The sequence below is a fragment of the Erpetoichthys calabaricus genome, chromosome 5 (assembly GCF_900747795.2).
Source record: "Erpetoichthys calabaricus chromosome 5, fErpCal1.3, whole genome shotgun sequence".
Classification (NCBI taxonomy): Eukaryota; Metazoa; Chordata; class Cladistia; order Polypteriformes; family Polypteridae; genus Erpetoichthys; species Erpetoichthys calabaricus.
In genome coordinates, this window is record NC_041398.2 from 32,994,019 (window position 1) to 33,019,500 (window position 25,482).

At 40.6% G+C, this 25,482-nt stretch overlaps 2 gene segments (V, D, J or C); both read right to left on the bottom strand.

The window, feature by feature from the left end:
- Positions 1 to 10,051: 10,051 nt before the first annotated feature.
- Positions 10,052 to 10,685, bottom strand: LOC114652477 (immunoglobulin kappa variable 1-39-like). The segment is given in 2 exon segments: positions 10,052 to 10,415; positions 10,547 to 10,685. Coding segments are annotated over 2 exon segments (447 nt in total).
- Positions 10,686 to 21,319: 10,634 nt separating this feature from the next.
- LOC127527986 (immunoglobulin kappa variable 1D-33-like) lies at positions 21,320 to 21,857 on the bottom strand. The segment is given in 2 exon segments: positions 21,320 to 21,627; positions 21,746 to 21,857. Coding segments are annotated over 2 exon segments (357 nt in total).
- Positions 21,858 to 25,482: the final 3,625 nt, after the last annotated feature.

Below are 25,482 nucleotides of genomic sequence, written 5' to 3' on the forward strand. Positions count from 1 at the left end.
GTAGTAGCCAGGGCCATCTTAACAGCATTGCAAAGCAGTGCACTGGGGCCCCTACCTACACAACCACTCAGCAAGTCACAACATACATAGCTTAGCATGTGGACCCTATGCTTGTGGGGCCCCCAGGCAACTGCCCTGTTTGCCAATGCATTAAGATGGACCTGATAACAGGTTCCACTCTTCTTGGAAGGATTTCTACAAGATTATGGAGCGTGTTTGTGTGATTATGCGCCCATTCAGTCAAAATAGCACATATTCTCAGTCACGTACTGATGTTGGATGAGACGTCCTGACTCACAATTGGTTCTAGTTCATCCCACAGGTATTCTTTAGGCTTGAATTCAGGGCTCTTTGCAGGCCACTTGAGTTTGTCAGCACACTAAACTTGTCAGACCAAGTCTGGACCTGGCTTTGTACACAAAGTTGGAAGTGCACAATTGTCTAAAACATCTTTGGATGCTGCAGCATCAACAGCAACCTTTACTGGAACGAAAGGACCTGTAAAACATCTCCTTGCCATTATCCCTCCTTCACAAAATGTAACAGTCGACAGTATGAAGTCCAGAAAGCGGTGTACTCCTGAATCCACCAAACCCAGATTCATCCATCAGACTGCCGGATAGTGAAGTGTTCATCACTCCCAAGAACTGGTCTCCACTGCTCGGCATGCTTTAGACCAGGGGTCCTCAGTCCCAGTCCTGGAGGGCCGCAGTGGCTGCAGGTTTTTGTTCTAACCTGGTTGCTTAATTAGAAAGCAATTCTTGCCAATAATTAATTTCATGGCTTGTTAGTGCTTTAACTCTGCTATGTCAGGTCATTCTCATATCCTAGATTTTCTTCCCCTTTCTAAGGATATCATCAAAATGATACGAAGGTTAAAATGGAGGAGTAATTCTCAGTCCTTCACTTTTTTCTCTTCACTTTCCTTCCAAGTATTTAATTAAACCCAATAGTGCATGATAAATACATAATAAGTGTAAATGGTAACAAGCTAAATTGAGAAACACTGGACTCTCTTTTGTCATTTGCATGCTATTGGTAATTAGGAGCAATTAAAAACCAAGAATACAGCTGTTTAAGACTAAAATAAGCAATAAGGGTTCAAAATCTTAATGAGCTAGACAACTAAAGTGAAGAGGAAGTGTTACTGGAACAATAAGTGCTTCTTATTAAGAAAATGGGTTGGAGCAAAAACCTGCAGCCACTGCGGCCCTCCAGGACCGTGATTGAGGACCCCTGCTTTAGACCACTCCTTGGTCAATACTTGGCCATTATGAATGGTGATCTTAGACTTGTGAGCAGCTGCTCGGCCATGCAAACCAATGTCATGGAGCTCCTGACACAGAATTCTCTTGCAGGTTGGAACTCTGTGGTGAGCGATGAAATAGAGAATACAGTTGGTGATTTGTACGCATTGTTTGTCCCTTTCTTTCAGTTTGTGTTGTCTTGCTGTTGTTGCCTCCTAAAACGCACTGCACAATAATATCATTTACATCTGACTGAGGCAGATCTAACATAGCAAACATTTCATGAACTATACAGTATTTTGGAAAAGGTGGCATCCCATTTCAGTGCCACTTTGAGTTTTTCAGTACAACACTTTCTACTTCCAATGTTTGTCAATGGAGATTTCATGGCTAAATGCTTGATATTGTGCAGCTGTTAACAAAAAAAGAAACCTAATTCAATAACTTGAAGGGGGGGTACGCTTACCTTTGGCCATATAGTGTATGTTAATAAAGTACCCCTTATGTCCACATATCCTGGCTCTTTTTTGTGACATGAAAAACTAAGTAAATTTCAGAAGTGCTAGGAATGTCATCATAAGGGTCAAAAGTTAAAGCAAATTACATTTGTCAGGTGCTTGCAATGAGTTTCACTATTAATTGTGCTGTCTAACACAAAGATTAAATAAAGATTAAATAATGTATTGTGTATTAAGGCAACTTTTGTTTAATACACTTGTCCAGCACCTCAAATTACAACATGCCAGTATTTAAACCTGTTGTTTCTAGTCTGGTTCTTTAGTTATTGGTCTCATTTAAGGGGGAAGTAAAACCTAAAAGCGGATGCTAATATTTCTGCCAAATAGATTTACTTCACACTGCTGATTCTTTGTTGTATTTTTTCCTCTTTGGTCTCATCTCTTTGTTTTAGTTCCACACCTGCAAACATGACAGCAGCTCAGTGAAGTTTTTGTACGAGTCTCAATCACCGTGTCACAGGCTGTAGTCCTACTGACAGTAGTAATAGCCAGTGTCTTCAGGCTGGACTCCAGTGATAGCCAAACTGAAAGAGGTTCCTGATCCGCTGCCACTGAAGCGACTTGGAGTGTCACCATAGCGAGAGCTTGCATAAGTGATGAGAAGTTTCAGCCTTTCTCCAGGTCTCTGCTGATACCAGTTCATGTAGTTACGCACATCACTCCCAGTGGTACAGCTGAAGGTGATGCTCTCCCCAACAGCCACTGTTTGGGGTGCTGATGACTGATTTACAGAAATCTCACAACTTGAGTCTGCAGAAAAACATCAGTATAAAGAAATCAAAGTTACAAAACTTTTCATTATTTCTTTAAACATGTAAATATTTGACAGTTGAGCTTATTTCACCTAAACTGGTAAGTCTCTTACCTTGAGAGAAGACTATGAGGATACACAGCAGGGCCAGTGCAGTCATTGTGGCTGTTGATTCTGTCAGTGAGCCTCACGCAGGAAGTTTTAAACTCAGTCGGAGTGCTGAACCAAGACAAACATCACAAATGGGCGTCTCTATGCAAAAGTGCTCTTACAGTAGGTGGGAAAGTAGCACAGACATTATTGTGCTGCCACACAGCTCCAGAGACACAGGTTCAGTTCCTGTTTTGTCTTTTGACTATGTGGAGTGTTTACATTTTTCCAGTGTCTACATGCTTTTCCTATAAGACACACTGTTTTTCTTTCATATTCCTAAAATATGTTAAGATAATTGCCAGTTCTGCACTGACCATTATTCATAGTTGCATGATCATGTTTTGTAATGGACTGTTACCCTGTACAGATTAGGTTTCATCCATAGGAACACCTTGTAAAGGAAAAAAGTAGACAGACAAATAACAACTGGCAACTAAATTAAGATGAGTACTACAAAGGGGCATCTCAGTGAAAACTGTTCACCTTGCTTCAAATAAGCAAACATGGAATGATAATTAATCTCAAAGAAGGTGAATGTGCCAAGTTTGGTCTTAATGTCTGCAACTTCTGAAACTCAGGATCAGTCTATGAGGGACTTTTCTTCCATTTTAGGCATTCTGGTGTTTGTTCAGACCATACTGTGCTTGTGCATATACTGTATGTATTCATTTATTTAAAGAGCTACTGTAAACAGCCAAATTTCCATCCTTGGGACAAGTACAGTTCTATCTATCTATCTATCTATCTATCTATCTATCTATCTATCTATCTATCTATCTATCTATCTATCTATCTATCTATCTATCTATCTATCTATCTATCTATCTATCTATCTACAAAAGGGATCTATCTTGCATTTTCTTTTGCCTCACAGCTCTAGTCACTGTCTGTGCAAAGTCAGTCCACTCTTTCATGTCTTTGTAACTTGTTCACCAAGACTATGGTTTCTTTCAAGAGACAATTGGTGTAAATTAGTGGCTCAGTGTTATTGTGGTTGTGTACAGCAATGGACAGGGTAGAATCCCACTTTGCACGTGAAGATTCCAATATAGGCTATGCTCTTCTGAGATCCTATAATTGGATTAAGTGGGTTCATTAAATGGATGAGGAGATATACAGAGCCGTTAGGAAATAACTTTCCAGAGTAATACTGATTAGATTAGATAAGATTTATTAATCCCATGAGGAAATTCAAATGCATACAGCAGCAGAAATACAAACTACAAGAATACAGACTCACAGGACAGAGAAGAATACAACCAATCATTCAATCAATTGATAAATAAATAAACAAATAAATAAATAAATAACCTTTATGGGTGCATTGGGTGGAGGTGTTGAATTGCCTGATGGAAGTGGGCAGAAAAATCCCCGAAATTGTGTGTCTTTTGTGCTCAGGTTGCTTTCCCAGTAGACCACAGCATAGAAGACCACACTGACTACTATGGACTGGTAGAACATTTCCAACAGCTTGCTGCACAAATCAAAAGGCCTGAGTCTCCTTAGCAAATACATTCTACTTTGGCCCCACTGTTTTGTCAGACCAGTCCAGTTTGTTTATGTGAATTCCCAGGTACTTGCAGCTCTGCACCACTTTCATATCCTCCCTCTGAATGGTGACTAGTCTCAGAGGCTCCTTGGCATACCAGAAGTCCACCACCAGCTATTTTGCCTTGCTGATGTTGAGTTGCAGGTTCCTGTCCCTGCATCACACAACAAAGTCCTCCATGACTTTCCTGTACTGTCACTCGTCTCCATTATTAATGCTGCCTATAATGGAGGAATCTTGTGAAAATTTCTGTAAATGGCGAGCGTTGGTATTGGGCCTGAAGTCTGTTGTGTGGAGGATGTACAGGAAGGGACAGGACAGTTCCCTGAAGTGCTCCAGTAATATTATATTATATTATATTATATTATATTATATTATATTATATTATATTATATTATATTATATTATATTATATTATATTATATTATATTATATTATATTATATTATATTATATTATCCATCCATCCATCCATTATCCAACCCGCTATATCCTAAATACAGGGTCACAGGGGTCTGCTGGAGCCAATCCCAGCCAACACAGGGTGCAAGGCAGGAAACAAACCCTGGGAAGGGCACCAGCCCACCGTAGGATATACACATACACACACACCAAGCACACACTAGGGACAATTTAGGATCGACAATGCACCTACTGTAACCTGTATGTCTTTGGACTTTCCTCTGGTGGGAGGAAACCAGAGTACCCAGAGGAAACCCATGCAGACATGCGTGGGGTCCCAAGCGAACCCTGGTCTCCTAACTGCGAGGCAGCAGTACTACTCACTATTATATTATATTATATTATATTATATTATATTATATTATATTATATTATATTATATTATATTATATTATATTATATTTTATTATACCAGTAACCACGCACTGCATGATAACATGCAGTGAATACACTTGACTTAGTTTTCATCCTCTTTCTCTGTACGTTTAGCATTTGTTTGCTCAGAGATTGATGCACTTGCACCTTCCTGAGCAGCTCTTCTTTTCTCCACCCTAGCGGCCCACTTCTTCTCTTCTTTCGTCAGCATCTTCTCGTGTTAAAACTGATTAAGTCAGTGTTTGTGTTGCAATTACTTAGTACATTTTCCTTAATTTTTCACTTTAACTGGCACTTAAGTCTTCAATCTGCCTCAAGGCTGATTTAAGATATGAAGAGGTAGGGGAAGTGATGGCGAAGGTGGTAGGGATGAGAACGGCGCCCATATGCATACACCACACAGCCATCCTGCTGGCTGCTGCCGAGAGTTGATTTTACAATAAAATAAAATAAAAAGATGAATAACCTTGGAGGTCACGTAATATACAGGGTATGTGTACTAAACTTCAGGTCAATAGTTCAAACAGTTTGCGAGCTACAGGTGATTTAAAATCCTGGACAGACAAACAGCCACAGTAATGTATTATATAAGAAGAAGATTATATTATATTATATTATATTATATTATATTATATTATATTATATTATATTATATTATATAGCTGTGTAAGCCCTAGAAACTATTGAATTCGTCAGAAAAAAAATTGAAATGCAGAGATGTCAGGTAATTGAAAGGAACTATTCTGGGAATCTCTCTCCTAGGAGGTATCATATTGCCAACATGATAGCCTCACTTGTGTATTAGCGGCTTAGCGAGTGTCTCTTTCTTCAGAGGTTTCGTTTTGCTGATGTGCTTGCCTCGCTTGTGTATTAGTGGCGGGGCGGGAAGAAAAGTAAAAGGGATACCATGTTGCCGATGTGCTTGTCTAGCTTGCGTTTTAGCAGCTAAGCGAGTTTCTCTCTTTTCTCGCCGGTTTTACTTTGGCTTCATGCTGTAGCCTTGCACTTCCAGGCTGGACAGACAGACACACACACTTCCATGCATAGATGTTTGCATATTATATTATATTATATTATATTATATTATATTATATTATATTATATTATATTATATTATATTATATTATATTATCCATCCATCCATCCATCCATTTTCTAACCCGCTGAATCTGAACACAGGGTCACGGGGGTCTGCTGGAGCCAATCCCAGCCAACACAGGGCACAAGGCAGGAAACAATCCCAGGCAGGGTGCCAACCCACCACAGGACACACACAAACACACCCACACACCAAGCACACACTAGGGCCAAGTTAGAATCGCCAATCCACCTAACCTGCATGTCTTTGGAATGTGGGAGGAAACCGGAGCGCCCGGAGGAAACCCACGCAGACACGGGGAGAACATGCAAACTCCACGCAGGGAGGACCCGGGAAGCGAACCCAGGTCCCCAGATCACCCAACTGCGAGGCAGCAGCGCTACCCACTGCGCCACCGTGCCGCCCCATATTATATTATATTATATTATATTATATTATATTATATTATATTATATTATATTATATTATATTATATTATATTATATTATATTATATTATATTATACTGGGACAAACAAAGTATTTTTTGCTTATCCTGTTGGTGTAGAAACAAAAAAATGGTGACAATACTGTACACAGTACAAGGACACAGCAGGCATAAACTATTTAAAAGAATAATTTAAGTAGATAATTAATAAATATAAATAAATATCCAAACTTGTTAATCTCATGGTCAATGGGGTACAGACTGAGTCTGATGTCCTGGCTCTGAATGTTGTCTAAATGCTCTACCCATAATTCATGTCTTTATCTATTTTTTGATACTTGCTGTTTTGGATGTTCTTCACATAGTCTGAGATTTAACTAACATGTAAAATAAATCTTGAGCTGTATTTATTCTCTATAACTCCTTTTATTCAGCGCTACACAGCAGAGTGTTACCCTATACTGTGGTCCTAATGGGTATTCATATCCTAACATCAGAACTGCAGGCAGTTTGAGTGGCACCAGGCCACTATTTGAACCAGTGACTCAGTAGCTTCTTTCTCTCGACAGCCTCAAAGTAAAAAATGCTTCCTAAATGTGGGGGCTCATGTGTCTGTGAAACAGATTTGTTCTGCACTTCTGCTTCTTAGTTTGATTTTTTAAAGTGATTGTTCCTCTTTGGTCTCATCTCAGTGTTTTAGTTTTACACCTGCAGACATGACGTTAGCTCAGTGAGGTTTTTGTACGAGTCTATATCACTGTGCAAAAGGGCAGCTGTTCTCTTGCTGACAGTAGTAGTGACCAGCATCTTCAGGCTGGACTCCACTGATATTCAAACTGAATGACGTTCCATACCCACTGCCACTGAAGTGACTCGGCATGTCACGATTTAGAAAATGTGCTTCATTGATCAGGAGTTTAGGACTTTCTCCAGGTCTCTGCAGGTACCACCCTATGTCGTCAGCCACGTCTGTACTAGAGGTACACGTGAAAGTGACACTTCCTCCAATGGAAACTGATTTTGATGCTGATGGTTGATTCAAAGAAATCTGGCAACTTCATTCTGTAGAAAAAATCAGAAATATAAAGTCAATAATGCACTTGTGAGTATAAATAGTACACTTATATATCAGTTTCTTTCTCTTTGTATCTTTCACCTCATGTAGAAACTCTCTTACCCCTAGAGAGAAATGCAACTACACAGAGAAAGACTATTGGAGACATTGCAGCTGTAGTTTCTGTCAATGAGTCTCATTCAGGCAGTTATAAACTCAATTGGAGAGCTGAACCGAGACGGTCATCACAAAGGGGTGTCTTTATGCAAAGTGAACTCCTCGCTGCACCTGCAATTATATTTGGAATGTTTAAAGAAGTATTTTGAACTTTTGAAGCCAAATGCCTTTTTATGCCTGTGTAAGCTGAAGCCTGTCCACAGTGTTTGGACTGAGGCTGCCTTGGCAGAGGCCTACCTCCAGAAAGGCAAGTGAACATTTGGGTCTAATCTGTGTGTTAGGGCAGATCAGTCTTGGTGCTCCAACCAAACTCCATTTCAAAAGTCTGTGGTCACAATAGGTCTAACAAAATGTCAGGTGTGGCATGTTTTTTCCCATGTCTTGAGACAAGTGCTGGAGTTTTATTTGTTTGTTGCTCATTTCCACAGTATGATGACACTTATTTAACTCTGAAGTTTGGTTCTGTATTTACATTTGATTAATTTATTTCTCAGATTGTATCAGTTTGTGAAAGGGTTTGGGACAACATCTCTTTAAAACATAAACCTCTTTTCAAATGCATAGATTTGTTTCCTGTATACCCCAGTTATAGGTGATACCTTTTCTGCTTTTGTGTGCCTGTTCCTACATTTATCAACCTTTGGGACTATGAAGTTCACAGTTACAATGCAATTTCAACCAGGACTATGGTACACTACCATCTATCAGCAGATCCTTTAGACTTCACCCAGGTATGACTGTCACTGTAGCTCTGTTTGGAGTATCCTCTCACACTAATAATTGGCCATGCTGAGAATGGAATTTTGGTCCCATTCCCAAGAAAACATGCAAATAGGAAAGCAGGCTTAATAATCTTTAATCATTAAGCATTATTGAAAGAACTAATACCACAAATGAAAGCAATATGATATTGTGGGAAGCAGCCCGGACACAGACAGACAGACATCATTTGAAGTCTCAACATTTGCAATTGACCACCTTAAATACCTTTATATTTCATGACTGGACACACCTGTCTATGAAGTTCAAGGCTTAACAAGTTAATCCAACCAATTTGTTGTTTCAAGTAATCAGTATTGAGCAGTGACAGGCATTCAAATAAGCAAAATTACAAGGGGACCCACATTTTTGCACAGCCAGTTTTTCACATTTGATTTAATTTTATACAATTAAATACTGCTTCACTAAAATCTTTGTTCGGAAAACACCCCAGTACTCAGATGTTCCTAGGAAATGAAAGACATACCACTGTTATCTTTTTTGTTGAAAGGAGAGTCAATGATTATGCAGGCTGAGAGGGGTTCCCAAACTTTTTCATTTGACTGTACATGTCACTTGTATTTATGAAGGTGCACCATCACGTTGGCAGATCCAATATGAGCAAAAAAAATCAGAATTGAACAATGAGGCATGTAACATGAATGGAGCCTTAGTCTTCTGTTAGACTTCTGCAAAACTAAGGAGCTGCTCAGAGACTTCAGGAATCAGGTCACACTGACATCTACACTGGAGGAGATGCTATGAAGAGGCTTAACAGCTTTAAATCTTCAAATGGCCATATAACTGATGAAGTGAAGTGGACACAACACATTTTTGCTCTTGTCAAAAACAAAGACCAGTGCCCCTATTCCACAGACATCTGAGGAGAACTTCTAATTCTCCATCGGTTCTCATGAACATTTACAGGTGCGCAGCGGAGTTCGCCTTCACCGGCCGCATCGTAATACGCACACTTGACAATAAACCTGACTTAACCTGACCTAATTTCAAAGGCTAATGTTCATCTGAGTCTTTCTTATCTTGATGTTTTCATTATAATTTGACAAATTTGCACCCACATTTAATTTTGCTTAAACATTTCAAAAAATATTTGAATGAAAAAAAAAACATTCAGCTAATTGTAACTTGTTCTTGTTTTAGTGTTTAAATGTTGCAAAATTTGAAAAATTTAAACGAAATAAATTGCAAAAAATCTCAGCTGTCCTTCTTTTTCTCACTTACTGGCATCCATATTGTTACATGAGAAGTGAAGGCTGCATAAGTGGTGCCAGGCTTTTGCATTATTTGGTTGGTTACACTAAACAAAAATAAATCTTAATGGTAGAGTCTCATGTTTCTGTAAGATATATTTTCTCTTCTTTATTGTTTTTTTTTAGTAAGGTTGTTCCCCTTTGGCTTTACTGTCACTTCACATCCTTTTGTTTCAATTCACTGGTTTCTGCATTAAGTCTCATCTCAGTGTTTCTGTTTCACACCTGCAGACATCACAGCAGCTCAGTGAGGTTTTTGTACGAGTCTCAATCACTGTGTGGTAAGCTGTAGCCCTGCTGACAGTAGTAGTGACCGGCGTCTTCAGGTTGGACTCCACTGATAGTCAAACTGTATGAAGTTCCTGACCCCCTGCCACTGAAGCGACTCGGGGTGTCACCGTAACGAGAGCTTGCACCATAGATCAGGAGTTTAGGAGTTTGTCCAGGTCTCTGCTGGTACCATGCCATGTAGCCATACACATCACTCCCAGTGGTACAGCTGAAGGTGACGCTTCCTCCAGGGGAAACTGACTTTGGTGCAGACGGTTGAGTCACAGAAATCTGACATCTTGAGTCTGCAAAAAAAAAAAAACATAGATAAAGTCAGGCAAGTCAAGGATACAATCATATGCTTGTAACTGTAAAACTTATACTGAAAATTTTCAACTACTTGTTTTTATTTCACTTAATACAGAAAGTCAGTTACCCTGAATGAAAGCTATGAAGACTGAGAGCAGCACCAGTGGAGTCATGGTGGCTGTAGATTCTGAAAGTGCGACCTCATTCAGGAAATTATAAACACAGTGAGAGTGCTGAAGTAAGACGGGTGTCACAAAAGGGGGCATCTTTATGCAAACTGACCACCGCACTGCACCTGCAGACAGGCAAGAGAGGCAGAGTATTGTGTGGTAAAGCTAAAAAGCCATCTGATAATGATCAGTGTGCTCAGTTGCCTGTGTTGACCAACTTATTTATTTCACACTGAAATTAAGGTTCAGCTCAAACGGCTACTAAGAAATTGTTTTTTAGGGAAACATTGAAACCCTACTGCCCACTTACATTAACTGCCAGCACTGCACCTGCAGATAGAAAAGAGAGGAAGAGATTTGTGTGATAAAACTAAAAAGCCATCTCATAGTAATGTAATGATGAGTTTGCTTAGTTGTCTGTGTTGACCCCCATATTTATTTAGCTGAAAGTGAGGTTCATATGAAAGTGCCACTTTCATTGAAAATTAGCAACAAACCCTGACTGTTTTTAGGTCTTTGTGTGGTCCACTGGTGATTGTGCTGCCTCATAGGTTGAAGGACCCATCTTCCATTCTCATGCTGACCCTTTTCTGTGTGAAATTTTCACTTTCTCCCTGTGTTCTCAGATGTTTCTTTCAGGCACTTAGGTTTCCTCCAAAAGCCCAGTTACATTAACTGCCGAGTGAATGTGTGATGGGCTGACATTCTGCCCAAGGCTGTTCATTGCTTCGCCCCCATTGCTTTTGAAAGCAGACATTAGTTCCTTGAAGTCAGTTAACAGACAGAGAAATTCGGAAGATGATAAATGATGACTATAAAATTTCCCAGACAACAGCAGCAGTGAATTCAACAAAACCATAGAGCAATTCAAAGTGTCAAAGAAGCCAGCCAGAGATCAGACTTGACACAAGGAGAGCTAAGTTTGGTGGATCACATCACCCAGATGGAGCAGTAGAGAGGATGCCATACTATTAACAGCACAGTGAAGGTCTCTGTCACTGTCATTGGTTACACAGATCTGTAGGAGGGTCTCAGGTTCAGCCAATGATCCAGAACAACTTGATAATCTTGGGATGAGTTTTAGTCATTTATTCATCATTCACAGACTGTGCGTTTGCTGGTGATTTTTTGTCAGTGGTGGTGTGAGTTATTAACTTTACATATAAACATTGAGACATTGAACAGTTTAATATTAGTGTTACAATATTTGTTGTCTTTGTTTGAATCTGGCATTTCAAATGATCAAGCAACTCATATGAATTACATATCACCTCATGCTGCATTGATAAATATTTTCTTAACTGGTTCAGATTTTCAATGGCTGAAAACATCTCTGTGTGGTATGCAAGCTACAGTAGAATTGTTTGTTTGTCTAATGACCACAAGGAGGGTGGCACAGCACAGCAAATAGTATTACTGCCACACTGCTCCTGGAACCTGAGCTCATCTGTCACCTGTGTGGAGTCTGCATTTTGCCCCAGTGCATGTCTGTTCATTGGCATACTTAAAATTTCCCTCTAAAATCTAAAGATGTTCAAGTGTGACTGCATTTAATTCAACTGGTGGAGTGTCCGTGAGTGCGTCCTTTGTCCCATTTAGGATACAGACAGGCCTTGTTTCCAGTGCTGCCCGGACAGGCCCTAACAGCCCTAACCTGTTAATCAATTATGTCAGTTCAGACAAGAATGGATGAAGAGAAGCAGATTAAGGACACACACAGCCATTTTAGACTAAGCACATGGTGTCCGTTGGCTAAGACATAGTACTGAATGACCTGTAAACCTCAATAAGAGACGTCTAATCTAAATAGGTGAACAGTTTACTGAAACATTGGTAGATTTTATTAAATGTTCATCTTTGTTTCTTCTCCAGAGGTTTTCAGTTAAGGTCTTTGAAATGGGAGGCTTGCCTGTTTCAGTATCTGTGGAAGAATACTACATGCAGTGTCAATGTTCACCTTCTTTGGTAAAGTAAAATAAATTTTGGAAACATTTTAAAATAGAAAAAAATTAAAAAATCAAGCCAATAAAAATAAAATCACAAATTAAACCATTCAAAGAAGTTGATGAGCCTAAAACTGAACAAAGCAAAACATGATAGACATGACATGCTGTCTGTGATGGCATTGTGGTACCTCTGATCTGACAACTCAGTGTTTTTCAACCCAACTTTCATTTCAACAATCAAAACAACTACTTTATGATTGTGATGGAAGACTATACTGACGTGAATAAAGTTCAAAATTCCCTGTCAGAGGTCTCCAAATCACCAAAGAATTCCTTACAGACTCAAATGGATGCCATAGGGTGCAATTCCTCATTCTGGGAGATGATAAGATATATCTTTATGGAGCATAGAGACAAACTGAATATCACTATGCAATCTAATTTTGTAGAACTACCAGAAGAAGTTTCAAGTATTGAATCAGATCAATTTCACGTCAAAAAAGGAGCTACGCTGTCTTCACTTCAGCTTTTCCCATCATGCCAATGAAATCACGCTATTACTACACTGAAGCTAACGTTAAATGGCCAAGGACATTATGAGTTCCACAATAATTTATTTAGGCTTGCCAGAAAACTCAATATAATAATTATAATAATCATCTTATATAATATGCTACCGTGGCTGTCCGTTTGTCTGTCCAGGATTTTAAATCACCTGTAGCTCGCAAACCGTCTGAACTATTGACCTGAAATTTGGTATACATATACTACGTGACGTCTACTATCTGCTTTCGGGGTGATGATTGACCTCCAAGGTTATTCCTCTTTTTATTTTAATTTTATTTTATTGTAGAATCAACTCTCGGCAGTGGCCAGCAGGGCGGCTGTGTGGCGCATGCGTATAGGCCCCGGTCTCATCCCTATCACCTTCGTCGTCACTTCCCCTACCTCTTCATATCTTAAATCATTCTTGAGGCAGATTGAAGACTTAAGTGCCAGCTTAAATGAAAAATTAAGGAAAATATACTAAATAATTGCAAGACAAACACCGACTTAATCAGTTTAAATGCAAAAAGATGTTGATGAAACAAGAGAAGCAGCGGGCCGCTAGGGTGGAGAAAAGAAGAGCTGCTCAGGAAGCAGCAAGCACATCAACCTCTGAGCAAACGAATGCTAAACGTACAGAGAAAGAGTTTGAAAATTATGAATGCTCAAGTTAAGTGTATTCACTGCACATTATCAGGCAGTGCACCGTTAATGGTTTAATATAATTACTGTTTGTTATCAATATCTTGCCCGATGTGATCTTCAGCTTTAACTGACACTACTTTTGAAACTGAAAGAGCCCATATAATCTTCTTAGCACATGTCATCCCAAACAATTTTTGCTTTTTCATCTTCCAATTCTTAAAGTTTGAGGACAGACAGCACTTGCAGGAGGATGCCCATAAACATCCCAAGATATCCCATGAGGGACCCCATATGAATGCATTTATCATGATGATGAAAAAAGTTGGTTTTCAGCCATCTTTGCTCTTTCCTGCATCTATGAAGCTCAGCCTCGGTAACTCTCATCAAGTGTTCAGCTCTCCAGAAGAAGAACTTCAGACAGTCGAGACTTTCTTCTTCACTGGCCTGCTCTCAGTCCTTCAGTTTGATAAAACATCCCACAGAAAGTCTCCCCATGAGAAACTTTCAGTCAGAATGGACCTTCTATTTAGAGTGCACTGCTCTCTTCAGCATTAACTGTATTATGAATTTTTGGTAGAATATGCAATGCTGATAATAATAATAATAATAATAATAATAATAATAATAATAATTCTTTACATTTATATAGCACTTTTCTCAGTATTCAAAGTGCTTTTCATAGTGAATGGAGAGCCACTTCACCACCACCAAAGTGTGGCATCCATCTGGATGATGCTATAGTAGCCATTTTTGCACCAGTGTGCTTACCACACATGAGCAATTATGTGGTGAGAGAGATAGCCAATTAGAGACAGGGGATGATTAGGGGGCCGGAATGACTATGCCATGCTGGGCAATTTAGCCAGGGCATCAGGATACACCCTACTCTTTACGAAGGATGCCCAGGTATCTTTAATAACCTCACAGAGTCAGGATCTTGGTTTTATGTCTTATCTGAAGGACAGCAACATTTTTACAGCTCAGTGTCCCCATCACTGCATTGGGCCATTGGGATCCACATTTAGACCACAGAGTAAGCACCCCCTGCTGACCTCACCAACACCTCTTCAAGCACCAACTCAAGGCTTTCCTACATGGTCTTCCATCAAAGTACTGGCTTGGCTTAAGCATGCTTAGCTTGAGGTGGAAGACTTCCTCTGAAGTGCTTGTGGTATGGCTGCTGATCCACATTTAGACAGCACGGTAAGCGCCACTTGCTGGCCTCGTGAACATCTCTTCCAGCAGCAACCCAAGCTTTTCCTAGATGGTCTCCCATCCAGGTACTGACTGGGCCTAAGCATGCTTAGCTTCCGGTGGATGACCTCTTCTGAAGTGCTTGTGGTATGGCGGCTGATCTTCTTGCTCCAATTTTCTGCCATATTGTATTACTTAGAGAGTGTTCTTTGAACACAAAATCTTTTTCAACTTGTTAAGTGGGTTGTTCAAAATATTTATTATAACAGGGTGTGGTAGCCGGCCCGGACAAAGACAGGCGGACACCGATGGTTCACCCAATACACATTTTTTTACATTCATATCTACAAAAGTTAAGTGCACCTCAAAACCCCCAAAAGTTCCCAAAGTCCTGGCCAACAACAATGCCTCACTTCTTCAGGCCGCCTCCTTGTCTCTCCTCCCAGCCCTTGTCCTCTCTTCTCTCCCGACTTCAGCCTTGAATGAAGGGAGGTGGCCCCTTTTATAAGCACCCAGATGTGCTCCAGGTGTCTTCCGGCAATCTTCCACCGACACGCCCCAGTGTGGTGGAAGTGGCGGCTGCATCCCCGGAAGCACTCCAGGTGTCCGTGCTCTTCTTACCCCCAGCACTTCCTGGTGTGGCGGAAGTGCTGAGGTCCAGGTCTCTCCAGGCATTGGGGCGCCCCCTGGTGGTGACCATGGGCTCCTACAGGGTTGAGCTTCAAAGCCCTGTACCCGTGACCCCCAGAGTAACCAGGGCGGTCACCCCCTCATGGTCTGGAGGAGGCGTAAGCCCTCCTCCGGTCCTGCTGGGTGTCCCAGCTGGATACCACCCCCAGCCGCGTGCCACAGTACCCCACCACAAGCTGAAACCCCTAGGGGCCAGCGGCCCGTCCCGCGAGGGCAGGTCTTCCTCGGCGGGAACCTGGCATACTTCGCTCCAGGGCTCAGTCCTGCAAAACATAAATCCGAAGGGGCGGAGACGTTGCCCTGACGCCGCCACTCGGCGTCTCCTTGTGTCATACATAGGCAACGCTCCCCACTTTTACCGGCACCCTGGTGCTTGCCACCTCGGCCCCCCTTTCATGACCACCGTGCCCCCCGTATTGGGACATCAGACGGGACCGCACGCACCCCTGTCACCTCAGCCGGCCGTGGTGTTTCCCTCTGCCTCCGCAAAGGGCGGCCGTTCTCTGGACGTGAGCACCCAGCATCACGTCCCTTCCTATCGGAGGAACCGGCTTTCTCCCCTCAATTCCTCCCTTTTCTCTTGGACGATTTCGATATCAGTTTGGGTCTGCCTATGGCAAAGGCACAGACCCTGTCCGGTATGCATCCCCCGGGGTCGGCTGCTGGCAAGCAGGGAACTTACCTCCCGAGTCCCATATGTCCGAGGCAGCTGCCTCGGCATGGCCTTCCTAGACGACACGCCGTCCCGAGTGCCTTCAGTGGCAACACACTCATAGGAGCCCGCTGCACTCCGGTATTGCCTGTCGTTATTCTCCCGCACCAGGGAAAACCAAACCTTCTGTGGACCGGTGGCGGTCCATGGGGTGTCTCTCCAGTGGGGTTGGGTGCACGCCGCCACCGCGGCATGTGTGTGGATGCCCCTTCTGCGCCGGACCGTCCACAAAATTATTTGTTTGGGGTCCCTGCCTTGGAACAGGCAGAGAGTCAAATCTGGGATGCCATTGTGGTAGCCGGCCCGGACACAGACAGGCGGACAACGATGGTTCACCCAACACACATTTACAGTGCATCCGGAAAGTATTCACAGTGCATCACTTTTTCCACATTTTGTTATGTTACAGCCTTATTCCAAAATGGATTAAATTCATTTTTTTCCTCTACACACAACACCCCATAATGACAACGTGAAAAAAGTTTACTTGAGGTTTTTGCAAATTTATTAAAAATAAAAAAATTGAGAAAGCACATGTACATAAGTATTCACAGCCTTTGCCATGAAGCTCAGAATTGAGCTCAGGTGCATCCTGTTTCCCCTGATCATCCTTGAGATGTTTCTGCAGCTTAATTGGAGTCCACCTGTGGTAAATTCAGTTGATTGGACATGATTTGGAAAGGCACACACCTGTCTATGTAAGGTCCCACGGTTGACAGTTCATGTCAGAGCACAAACCAAGCATGAAGTCAAAGGAATTGTCTGTAGACCTCCGAGACAGGATTGTCTCAAGGCACAAATCTGGGGAAGGTTACAGAAAAAGTTCTGCTGCTTTGAAGGTCCCAATGACCACAGTGGCCTCCATCATCCGTAAGTGGAAGAAGTTTGAAACCACCAGGACTCTTCCTAGAGCTGGCCGGCCATCTAAACTGAGCGATTGGGGGAGAATGGCCTTAGTCAGGGAGGTGACCAAGAACCTGATGGTCACTCTGTCAGAGCTCCAGAGGTCCTCTGTGGAGAGAAGAGAACCTTCCAGAAGGACAACCATCTCTGCAGCAATCCACCAATCAGGCCTGTATGGTAGAGTGGTCAGACAGAAGCCACTCCTTAGTAAAAGGCACATGGCAGCCTGCCTGGAGTTTGCCAAAAGGCACCTGAAGGACTCTCAGACCATGAGAAAGAAAATTTTCTGGTCTGATGAGACAAAGATTGAACTCTTTGGTGTGAATGCCAGGTGTCACGTTTGGAGGAAACCTGGCACCATCCCTACAGTGAACCGTGGTGGTGGCAGCATCATGCTGTGGGGATGTTTTTCAGCGGCAGGAACTGGGAGACTAGTCAGGATAAAGGGAAAGATGACTGCAGCAATGTACAGAGACATCCTGGATGACAACCTGCTCCAGAGCGCTCTTGACCTCAGACAGGGCGACGGTTCATCTTTCAGCAGGACAACGACCCTAAGCATACAGCCAAGATATGAAAGGAGTGGCTTCAGGACAACAACAACAACAACAACAACATTTATTTATATAGCACATTTTCATACAAAAAGTAGCTCAAAGTGCTTTACATAATGAAGAAAAGAAGAATAGAAGACAAATAAGAAATTAAAATAAGACAACCTTATTTAACATAAAAAGGAGTAAGGTCCGATGGCCAGGGTGGACAGAAAAAACAAAAAAAAAACTCCAGAAGGCTGGAGAAAAAAATAAAATCTGTAGGGGTTCTAGGCCACGAGACCGCCCAGTCCCCTTTGGGTATTCTACCTAACATAAATGAAATAGTCCTCTTTGTAGTTAGGGTTCTCACGGAGTCACTTGATGCTGATGGTTATACAGACTTCTGGCTTTTAATCCATCCATCATTGTTGGAACATCATGGTGCTTTGGGTAGATGGTGGTGGCACAAGCAGGACACCGGAAAAGGAAACAGAAGAGAGAGTAGGGGTTAGTACAAATTTTGAATGAATAGTTATTATAATGAATTGGATATACAGAGTGTCAGGATTAAATTACAGTGAAGTTATGAGAACAACTCTGTGAATGTCCTTGAGTGGCCCAGACTTGAATCCAATTGAACATCTCTGGAGAGATCTTAAAATAGCTGTGCACCGACGCTTCCCATCCAACCTGATGGAGCTTGAGAGGTGCTGCAAAGAGGAATGGGCGAAACTGGCCAAAGATAGGTGTGCCAAGCTTGTGGCATCATATTCAAAAAGACTTGAGGCTGTAATTGCTGCCAAAGGTCCATCGACAAAGTATTGAGCAAAGGCTGTGAATACTTATGTACATGTGATTTCTTAGTTTTTTTTATTTTTAATAAATTTGCAAAAACCTCAAGTAAACTTTTTTTCACATTGTCATTATGGGGTGTTGTGTGTAGAATTCTGAGGAAAAAAAATGAATTTAATCCATTTTGGAGTTAGGGTGTAACATAACAAAAGGTGGAAAAAGTGATGCGCTGTGAATACTTTCTGGATGCACTGTATATGGCCAGGTGGCATCCTCTTTGCATTTTCTAATCAAATACTCATTCCAGATCTGGCATGGTCTCTGGGTGCAATTGATGAAATGGGACCCTGGGCATACAAAATGTACAGGTTGAAGTGGCATCTCTTAAGGTAAATTTAAAACAGTATGTTAATCCAGTTGAACAGAATATTTTGGTTTTAAGACAGACAAGTTCACAAATCTATGGAAGATTTTGATAGTTCACAAATGTACACATCATGCTATATTTGAGAAATCTCAATGAAAATGAAACTTTCCTGACACATTTCCTTGAAGAATAAGTTTATCAGGATACAGCAAACAGACAGATGGACAGGCACTAATGGTAGGTGCTTTTCACATTTTATGCTCCTAAAAACTATTCTTGTTTTTGCTCAACTGTAAAAAAAAAATGTGCACAGTGTATAAAAAATACAGCAGGGATGTAACTGCGTTTTCCCAAAATTACTAAAGTTCAGCAGCTCTAGCATACAGAATGGGATTAAACAAAAGCCTAACATGTAGAAATGATTTCACTGACAAAATATCTTCATTTTTAAAGGCTTTTTAGTAAAAATTCAAGGTCAAACATTTCACACAAAAAAGAAAAAAATTAATTTGCAAAAATTAGAAAAGGTTTTTTTAAGAGAAGTTCTGTTCAAAGTTTAAATCTTGTTTCATTACTAATCGTTACAAATCAATTCTAAACATTTCTGAACCATTTCTAAACGGGTCAGAAAACTGTACGCCTACCCCATTTCTATGCCGTAAATGGGTCTTTCAAGTCCCTGAGTACTGGGACCTGTTCTAAACAACAACTGACTCAATTAGCACGCAGTATCTCAGTTATAGCAAGAAAGTTCTATCTCTTATTAACTTACAGGGGGTAAAAGGCTATGCCATTGTCTGTGACTTTGACTAAGCAAACACTAATATGAATTTAACTTAATTTAAAGCATTACTTTCTAAGATTGTCTCTTACAGGTGACATTTACCTTGCAAATTTAAGTGGGTATCATACAGTGCCTATTTAGTTGTACAGATGAAATGGAATTGGTAATATTAATGCTCATTTTAGATTACAACATCAATACCTTCATAATGTAATACTTTATTTTATTCTTTACTATGGTCAAACTTGAATAATTTGGTGTGAAGTGCAGATATTGAACTGGACTGAAAAAAAAGAATTTTGCCTGCAAAAAATGCGAGTGACCATTGCCTGCCTCTTTTTTCTTTAGCTTTGTTGTTTCTTTGTTCTGAATATCTTTTTTTTTTATAAAGCAGAATCTCTCTGTTTGTTGGTTCTCAATCTTTCCAGCATAAGTCAGATTTTTAAAGGAAGTTAATAGATGGCTAGCAATCCATAGGTGAAATAACGCTGTGAATGCCGGTGTGGTGGTCAGCTCAGATGGCTTAAAACCAAAAAATCTCAGTTTGATTCCCGGCCTCTGCATTTCACTTTTTCTTCATTTGAGTATCTTCTCAGTACTTTTGTTATGGCCGATTGTTATCATTCCTGATGGCACAGTTGAGGGTGAGGCCACATTATCACTGGTGTTATTTATTACAAGTTCATCTTCTTGGTACCAGAAAAGAAACCAAATAAGATTATGTAGAAAGAATGTTCCCAAAAATATTAACAGTTATGTCCTAAATGCAACACTCATAACAGTAATAAAGTGTGTTTATTACACAATTATTACCCAATTGCTTATTACTTTTTCACCTTTCTACTTTGTTATCTGGGTAGCATCAAGTAGCTCATCTAATTTATGACTTTTGTTTTTCCTGTGGCGCAGCATGGCGGCGCAGTGGGTAGCGCTGCTGCCTTGCAGTAAGGAGACCTGGGTTCGCTTCCTGGGTCCTCCCTATGTGGAGTTTACATGTTCTCCCCATGTCTGCGTGGGTTTCCTCCCACAGTCCAAAGACATGCAGGTTAGGTGCATTAGTGATTCTAAATTGTCCCTAGTGTGTGTGTGCCCTGCGGTGGGCTGGGACTGGCTCCAGCAGACCCCCGCGACCCTGTAGTTAGGATATAGCTGGTTGGATAATGACTGACCGACTGTTTTTCCTATATGATGTGTTGTAAATATTCAATTCTCTATTCTAAACTTATTTCATCTGTCAAGTACTTGTGATGACACACACTGTTAAATGTGCCGTCTAACACAAAGACTAATTGCCTTTTTGTCATTGCGTGTAACTTTTGGTCAGACCATCATCACGACATTCTTGTGTCAGAAACTCAGACAGATGTTTATATTCTTAAATTAGCAGGACAGTCAGCTCAGGTAACTGAAAAGGCTCCTGTCTGTTTTAGGATTCTTAGGGCTAAATGAATCCTAAATGTGAAAGCTAATGCTTCAGCCAGATAGATTTACTTCACGCTGCTGATTTTTTGCTGCCTTTTTTTCACTAAGCTGTTCCTCTTTGGTCTCATCTCACATTTCTTTAGTTTCACACCTGCACACATGACATCAGCTCAGTGAGGTTTTTGTATGAGTCTCAGTCACTGTGTGGCAAGTTATCATACTGCATGCAGTAGTAGTAGCCGGCGTCTTCAGGTTGGACTCCACTGATCGTCATACTGTATGAAGTTCCTGACCCACTGCCACTGAAGCGACTCGGGGTGTCACTGTCGCGATTGCTTGCTCTATAGATCAGGAGTTTAGGTTTGTCTCCGGGTCTCTGCTGATACCAGGCCATGTATCTACTCACGTCACTCCCAGTGGTACAGCTGAAGGTGACGCTCCCTCCAGGGGAAACTGACTTTGGTGCTGATGGTTGATTCACAGAGACCTGGCAACTTGAGTCTGTAAAAGAAAAATAACATGTAAGCAGGAAATTCTTTAAACAGTAAGGGAAAAATTTGGATTTTAAATAAAAGTCCGAGCTCTTTGTGTATTTACATTACTTAACGTAGTCTCTTACCTTGAATGAAGAATATAAGAGAATACAACAGGACCAGTGGAGTCATCATGGTTGTAAATTCTGTCAGTTAGCCTCGTACAGAAAGTTTTAAACTCTATTAAATTGCTCAACCGAGATGGGCGTCACAAAGGAGTGCCTTCTATGCAAACTACACTCCTCATTGCAGCTGCAGACAACAAGAATAACAGAAACTGGTGCAGCAAAACTAACAAGACATCTCAAAAAAAGATATGATGGCTGACCTTGAATTGTGCTCTCGATCGCTTGAAAAATCCATCATTCGGTCATAGCCAAGTTAGTTTTCTAATAAAACTAAAAGCACCAGGCATTCTTACGTAGCACAGTGCTAAATGTGGACTTGAGTTCAACTGTGTATCCACCCTTTATCTGTTTGTAGTTTTTATGTTCTCATTGTGTCTACGTGGGTTTCCTCGATTCACGCTGCTTTTCTTGCACATTCCAAAGTTATGCATGTTGTACCAATTGACTATTCTGCACTGGCCTAGGATGAGTCAATGCACAAGTTTTTCTGTTTTTCTATCCCTGATGGAGATGTCACAAAATCTTTAATCCTTTTTTTCTTCACCTGCTTTTCTTGGTTTCTTCATTTCTAGATGATATACTTCTTAAGGCTATTGTTCCATTACGTTATCTTCTTCTTTCTTTTATAAAATATTCTTACAATGGAATTCCTTGATCCAGAACAGGTGTTGATTCTCATGAATCTTTTCATCCCTTTTCTCCTTCTTTCCTTTGACCCCACCATATTTATGCTGTCTGGGTTTCTTGTTCTTGTATTTTCATACTGTCTAGAACTCATTAGTTTTGTCCTGATTAATTGTATTTAAATTTTGGATTTAGTAGTGTTGTGTTCTTATTGTTAATTTTGTTCATCATTGCACCACCATTTTGTTTTATGTTTTTTATTGAGCACCACAATTTTATGCATTTTGAGCACAGCCATATTGTTGAGAGTAATAACTTTCTTTGCTGGACATTTGCAATGTTGACAACATAATACATAACGTTATCATGTCATTATAGAGGATGCCATTTTGCAGAAACTCGCACATTCTAGTAGGAGGACATTGTATGGACCAAGCGAAGGTAATTCCACGCCAGGCCAGAGGGTGGCAGGGTGCACTAAACCTTCTCCTGTTGTCTCTACAGACAAGCTGTGGGAAAATCTGTCTGACTCAACAGTGAAGACGCCACTTCCAGTTCCGGATCCCAGAAAGATGTCACTTCCAGTTCCAGAGCCCAGAAAGATGTCACTTCCAGTTCTGCCGCACAGAAAGACATCACTTCCGGTTTCGGCGCCTAAGATGACGTCAGAAGAAGGTCACTTCCAGTTCGCCTGTCACTTCCGGGTCAATCACTTAAAGCCGCCATCTTTCCAAACCTTAGTCAGTTCATGTCTGGACTCCAAACCAGTAACTTGTCTGGAAAATTTAACCCATTGCAGCCAGGGATATTATACGGGTGGCTGCCCCAAACCTTTTTAAGTGTGTCAGGTCTGATCATTTTTACAGTGGGTGAAAAATTAAGGGAACAACATCAAAATTGTGTTGTACAAGGTACTACAAAAAACAAAGATGTGTTAGAGTTGCATTTTGCTTTCAATTTTGAAACTATTTACGTCTACATATTGATAGTGATATGGTTTTGATTACTAGTCCCCCTGATCTCTGAAATAAGGTTGACATTTTGCTGTTTTATTTCTATGTATTATTCTTGCTTATTGGATTTTGTCACCGTTTCATCAGTTGTCTGTTTCTGATGTAATTGTGCCCCACCATTTTGGAAGGTGTTGCTATGATACTATGTGATGGCATACAGGTGATGGCAAAGGTGCAGTCAAATGGTGCATGGTCATGGTGTCCTTCTCTCAAAAAAAGGGCTGCATAATCAGAAAGTGTCTTTACTATGTTTCAGATAAACGTGTAAGGATCTTGGCAGGACACAATAGCCCACTGGACAAATGACTACACTAGAAAACCAGGAGATGAATTAACAAAATGGAGAAGACAAAATTCATGGCTGAAGAGTAAGCAGTGGTCAAAATATCAGAATAGCAAATTTTAAAAAGCCAAAATTAAACACCAGGAATGAAGCATTACCCAATTAATTTAAGCCGCGTTTTTAAAATATTTGGAGGGGGGCTGATGCCCCAACGCCCTACATTACAAACTTCCATTGGTCAAAATGAAATAAGTTCCTGATTTACTACCACGAAAGTGATATCAGTTTGGTGAAAGCTTGCACCAGAGATCAGCTTTACAGATCCTTCACTAGATCTCTGCTTAACCCCATTCATCTTGTTACCCACACTGCACTAGGTGGTACAGGTGAATGTGAAATTCTCTCTCCAATGGAAACTGATTTTGGTACAGGCATAATGTATTGGAGGGCATTTTGGGCAATGACAGAATAAAGTTGTATTGGTAAAAGTTGTGTTGAAAAGTCCATGCAGGTTCTGATTGACTGCTTATGTTGCTGTGGGCTACTGAAGTGACGTTCAGACTCCATATCTGATTTTTTTGATTGACAGCTCAAATTAATTTTGCAAGCAATTTCAAATCTGATTTAACTGTAACTGTGTACTGATATCTATCCTGAATGTGCAGTTTACTAAAATTAATTCATCAGAGAGATGGAACCTAACAGATGGCCAAAAATACTTGTGGCATGCTAATTTCAGAATGTGCATTGTGAAAGACATCTGTGACTTTGTCAGCTCATGATAGCAATTGGGTGAAATCATCAACAGCAGATCTGCACCTAGGAAACTGTGGGCACAAGAGAAGAGCCAGGACTGCTGGGAACAAGATGTGGAGTGGTTTGATGCAAAATAGCCATATGACAATTTCAGAATGTCAAGTGGGATAATTGATTACATTTGGCAACTGCAGTCTGTCTTAAGAAAAATGTGCTCTTGAGGTGTAACATTTCAGAAAACACTTTGCAATTGATCAGAATTGGCAGGATTTTTTTTTTTTTGTTTTCTTCTCTTTTTCTTTTTTTGCATTTCACATTTCTGTAAAAAAAAACTGAATCTGTGTCAAATGAATTGAAAAACAATTGTCACAGTCCAGAAGTATAAACAAGTAATCCATACAGTAGCTCTCTATTTAATCCGCCAGCCTAAAAGTTATGTTTATGATTATACTTGCACCGTGTTCATAAGATATCAATTAAATGTACGGTTTATTATTTTCTCTCTTCTTGTCTTTTTAACTCTTATGCTTCACACTGAGTCGACTGCACCTTCAATTTCGTTGTTCCTTTGTAAAAGTGACAATGACAATAAAGATCTATCTATCTATCTATCTATCTATCTATCTATCTATCTATCTATCTATCTATCTATCTATCTATCTATCTATCTATCTATCTATCTATCTATCTATCTATCTATCTATCTATGTTTACAAAATTTTTTTCTCCTTCAATTTATTCCGGGAGAAATGACTTTGCTGTACACTATTCATTTTAACTTACCTAAAGAAGGCACTGCTGGGTAAGTTGTCTGCATGTGCGCTCTGCCCAGTGTCTGACTCACTTCCACTGGGCATTCGAGCAGCTGTCAAACGAATAAATGAGGAAAATATACAAATTATACAAGTTCAAGCATTACCTCATGCTTCACTTCTTTACTAATGGCACCTTTTCAAAGTGCAAATTGCTGAACGATAGACAAGAAAAATCTGACGTCGGCTCTCAGTGGCCTCTGGAAG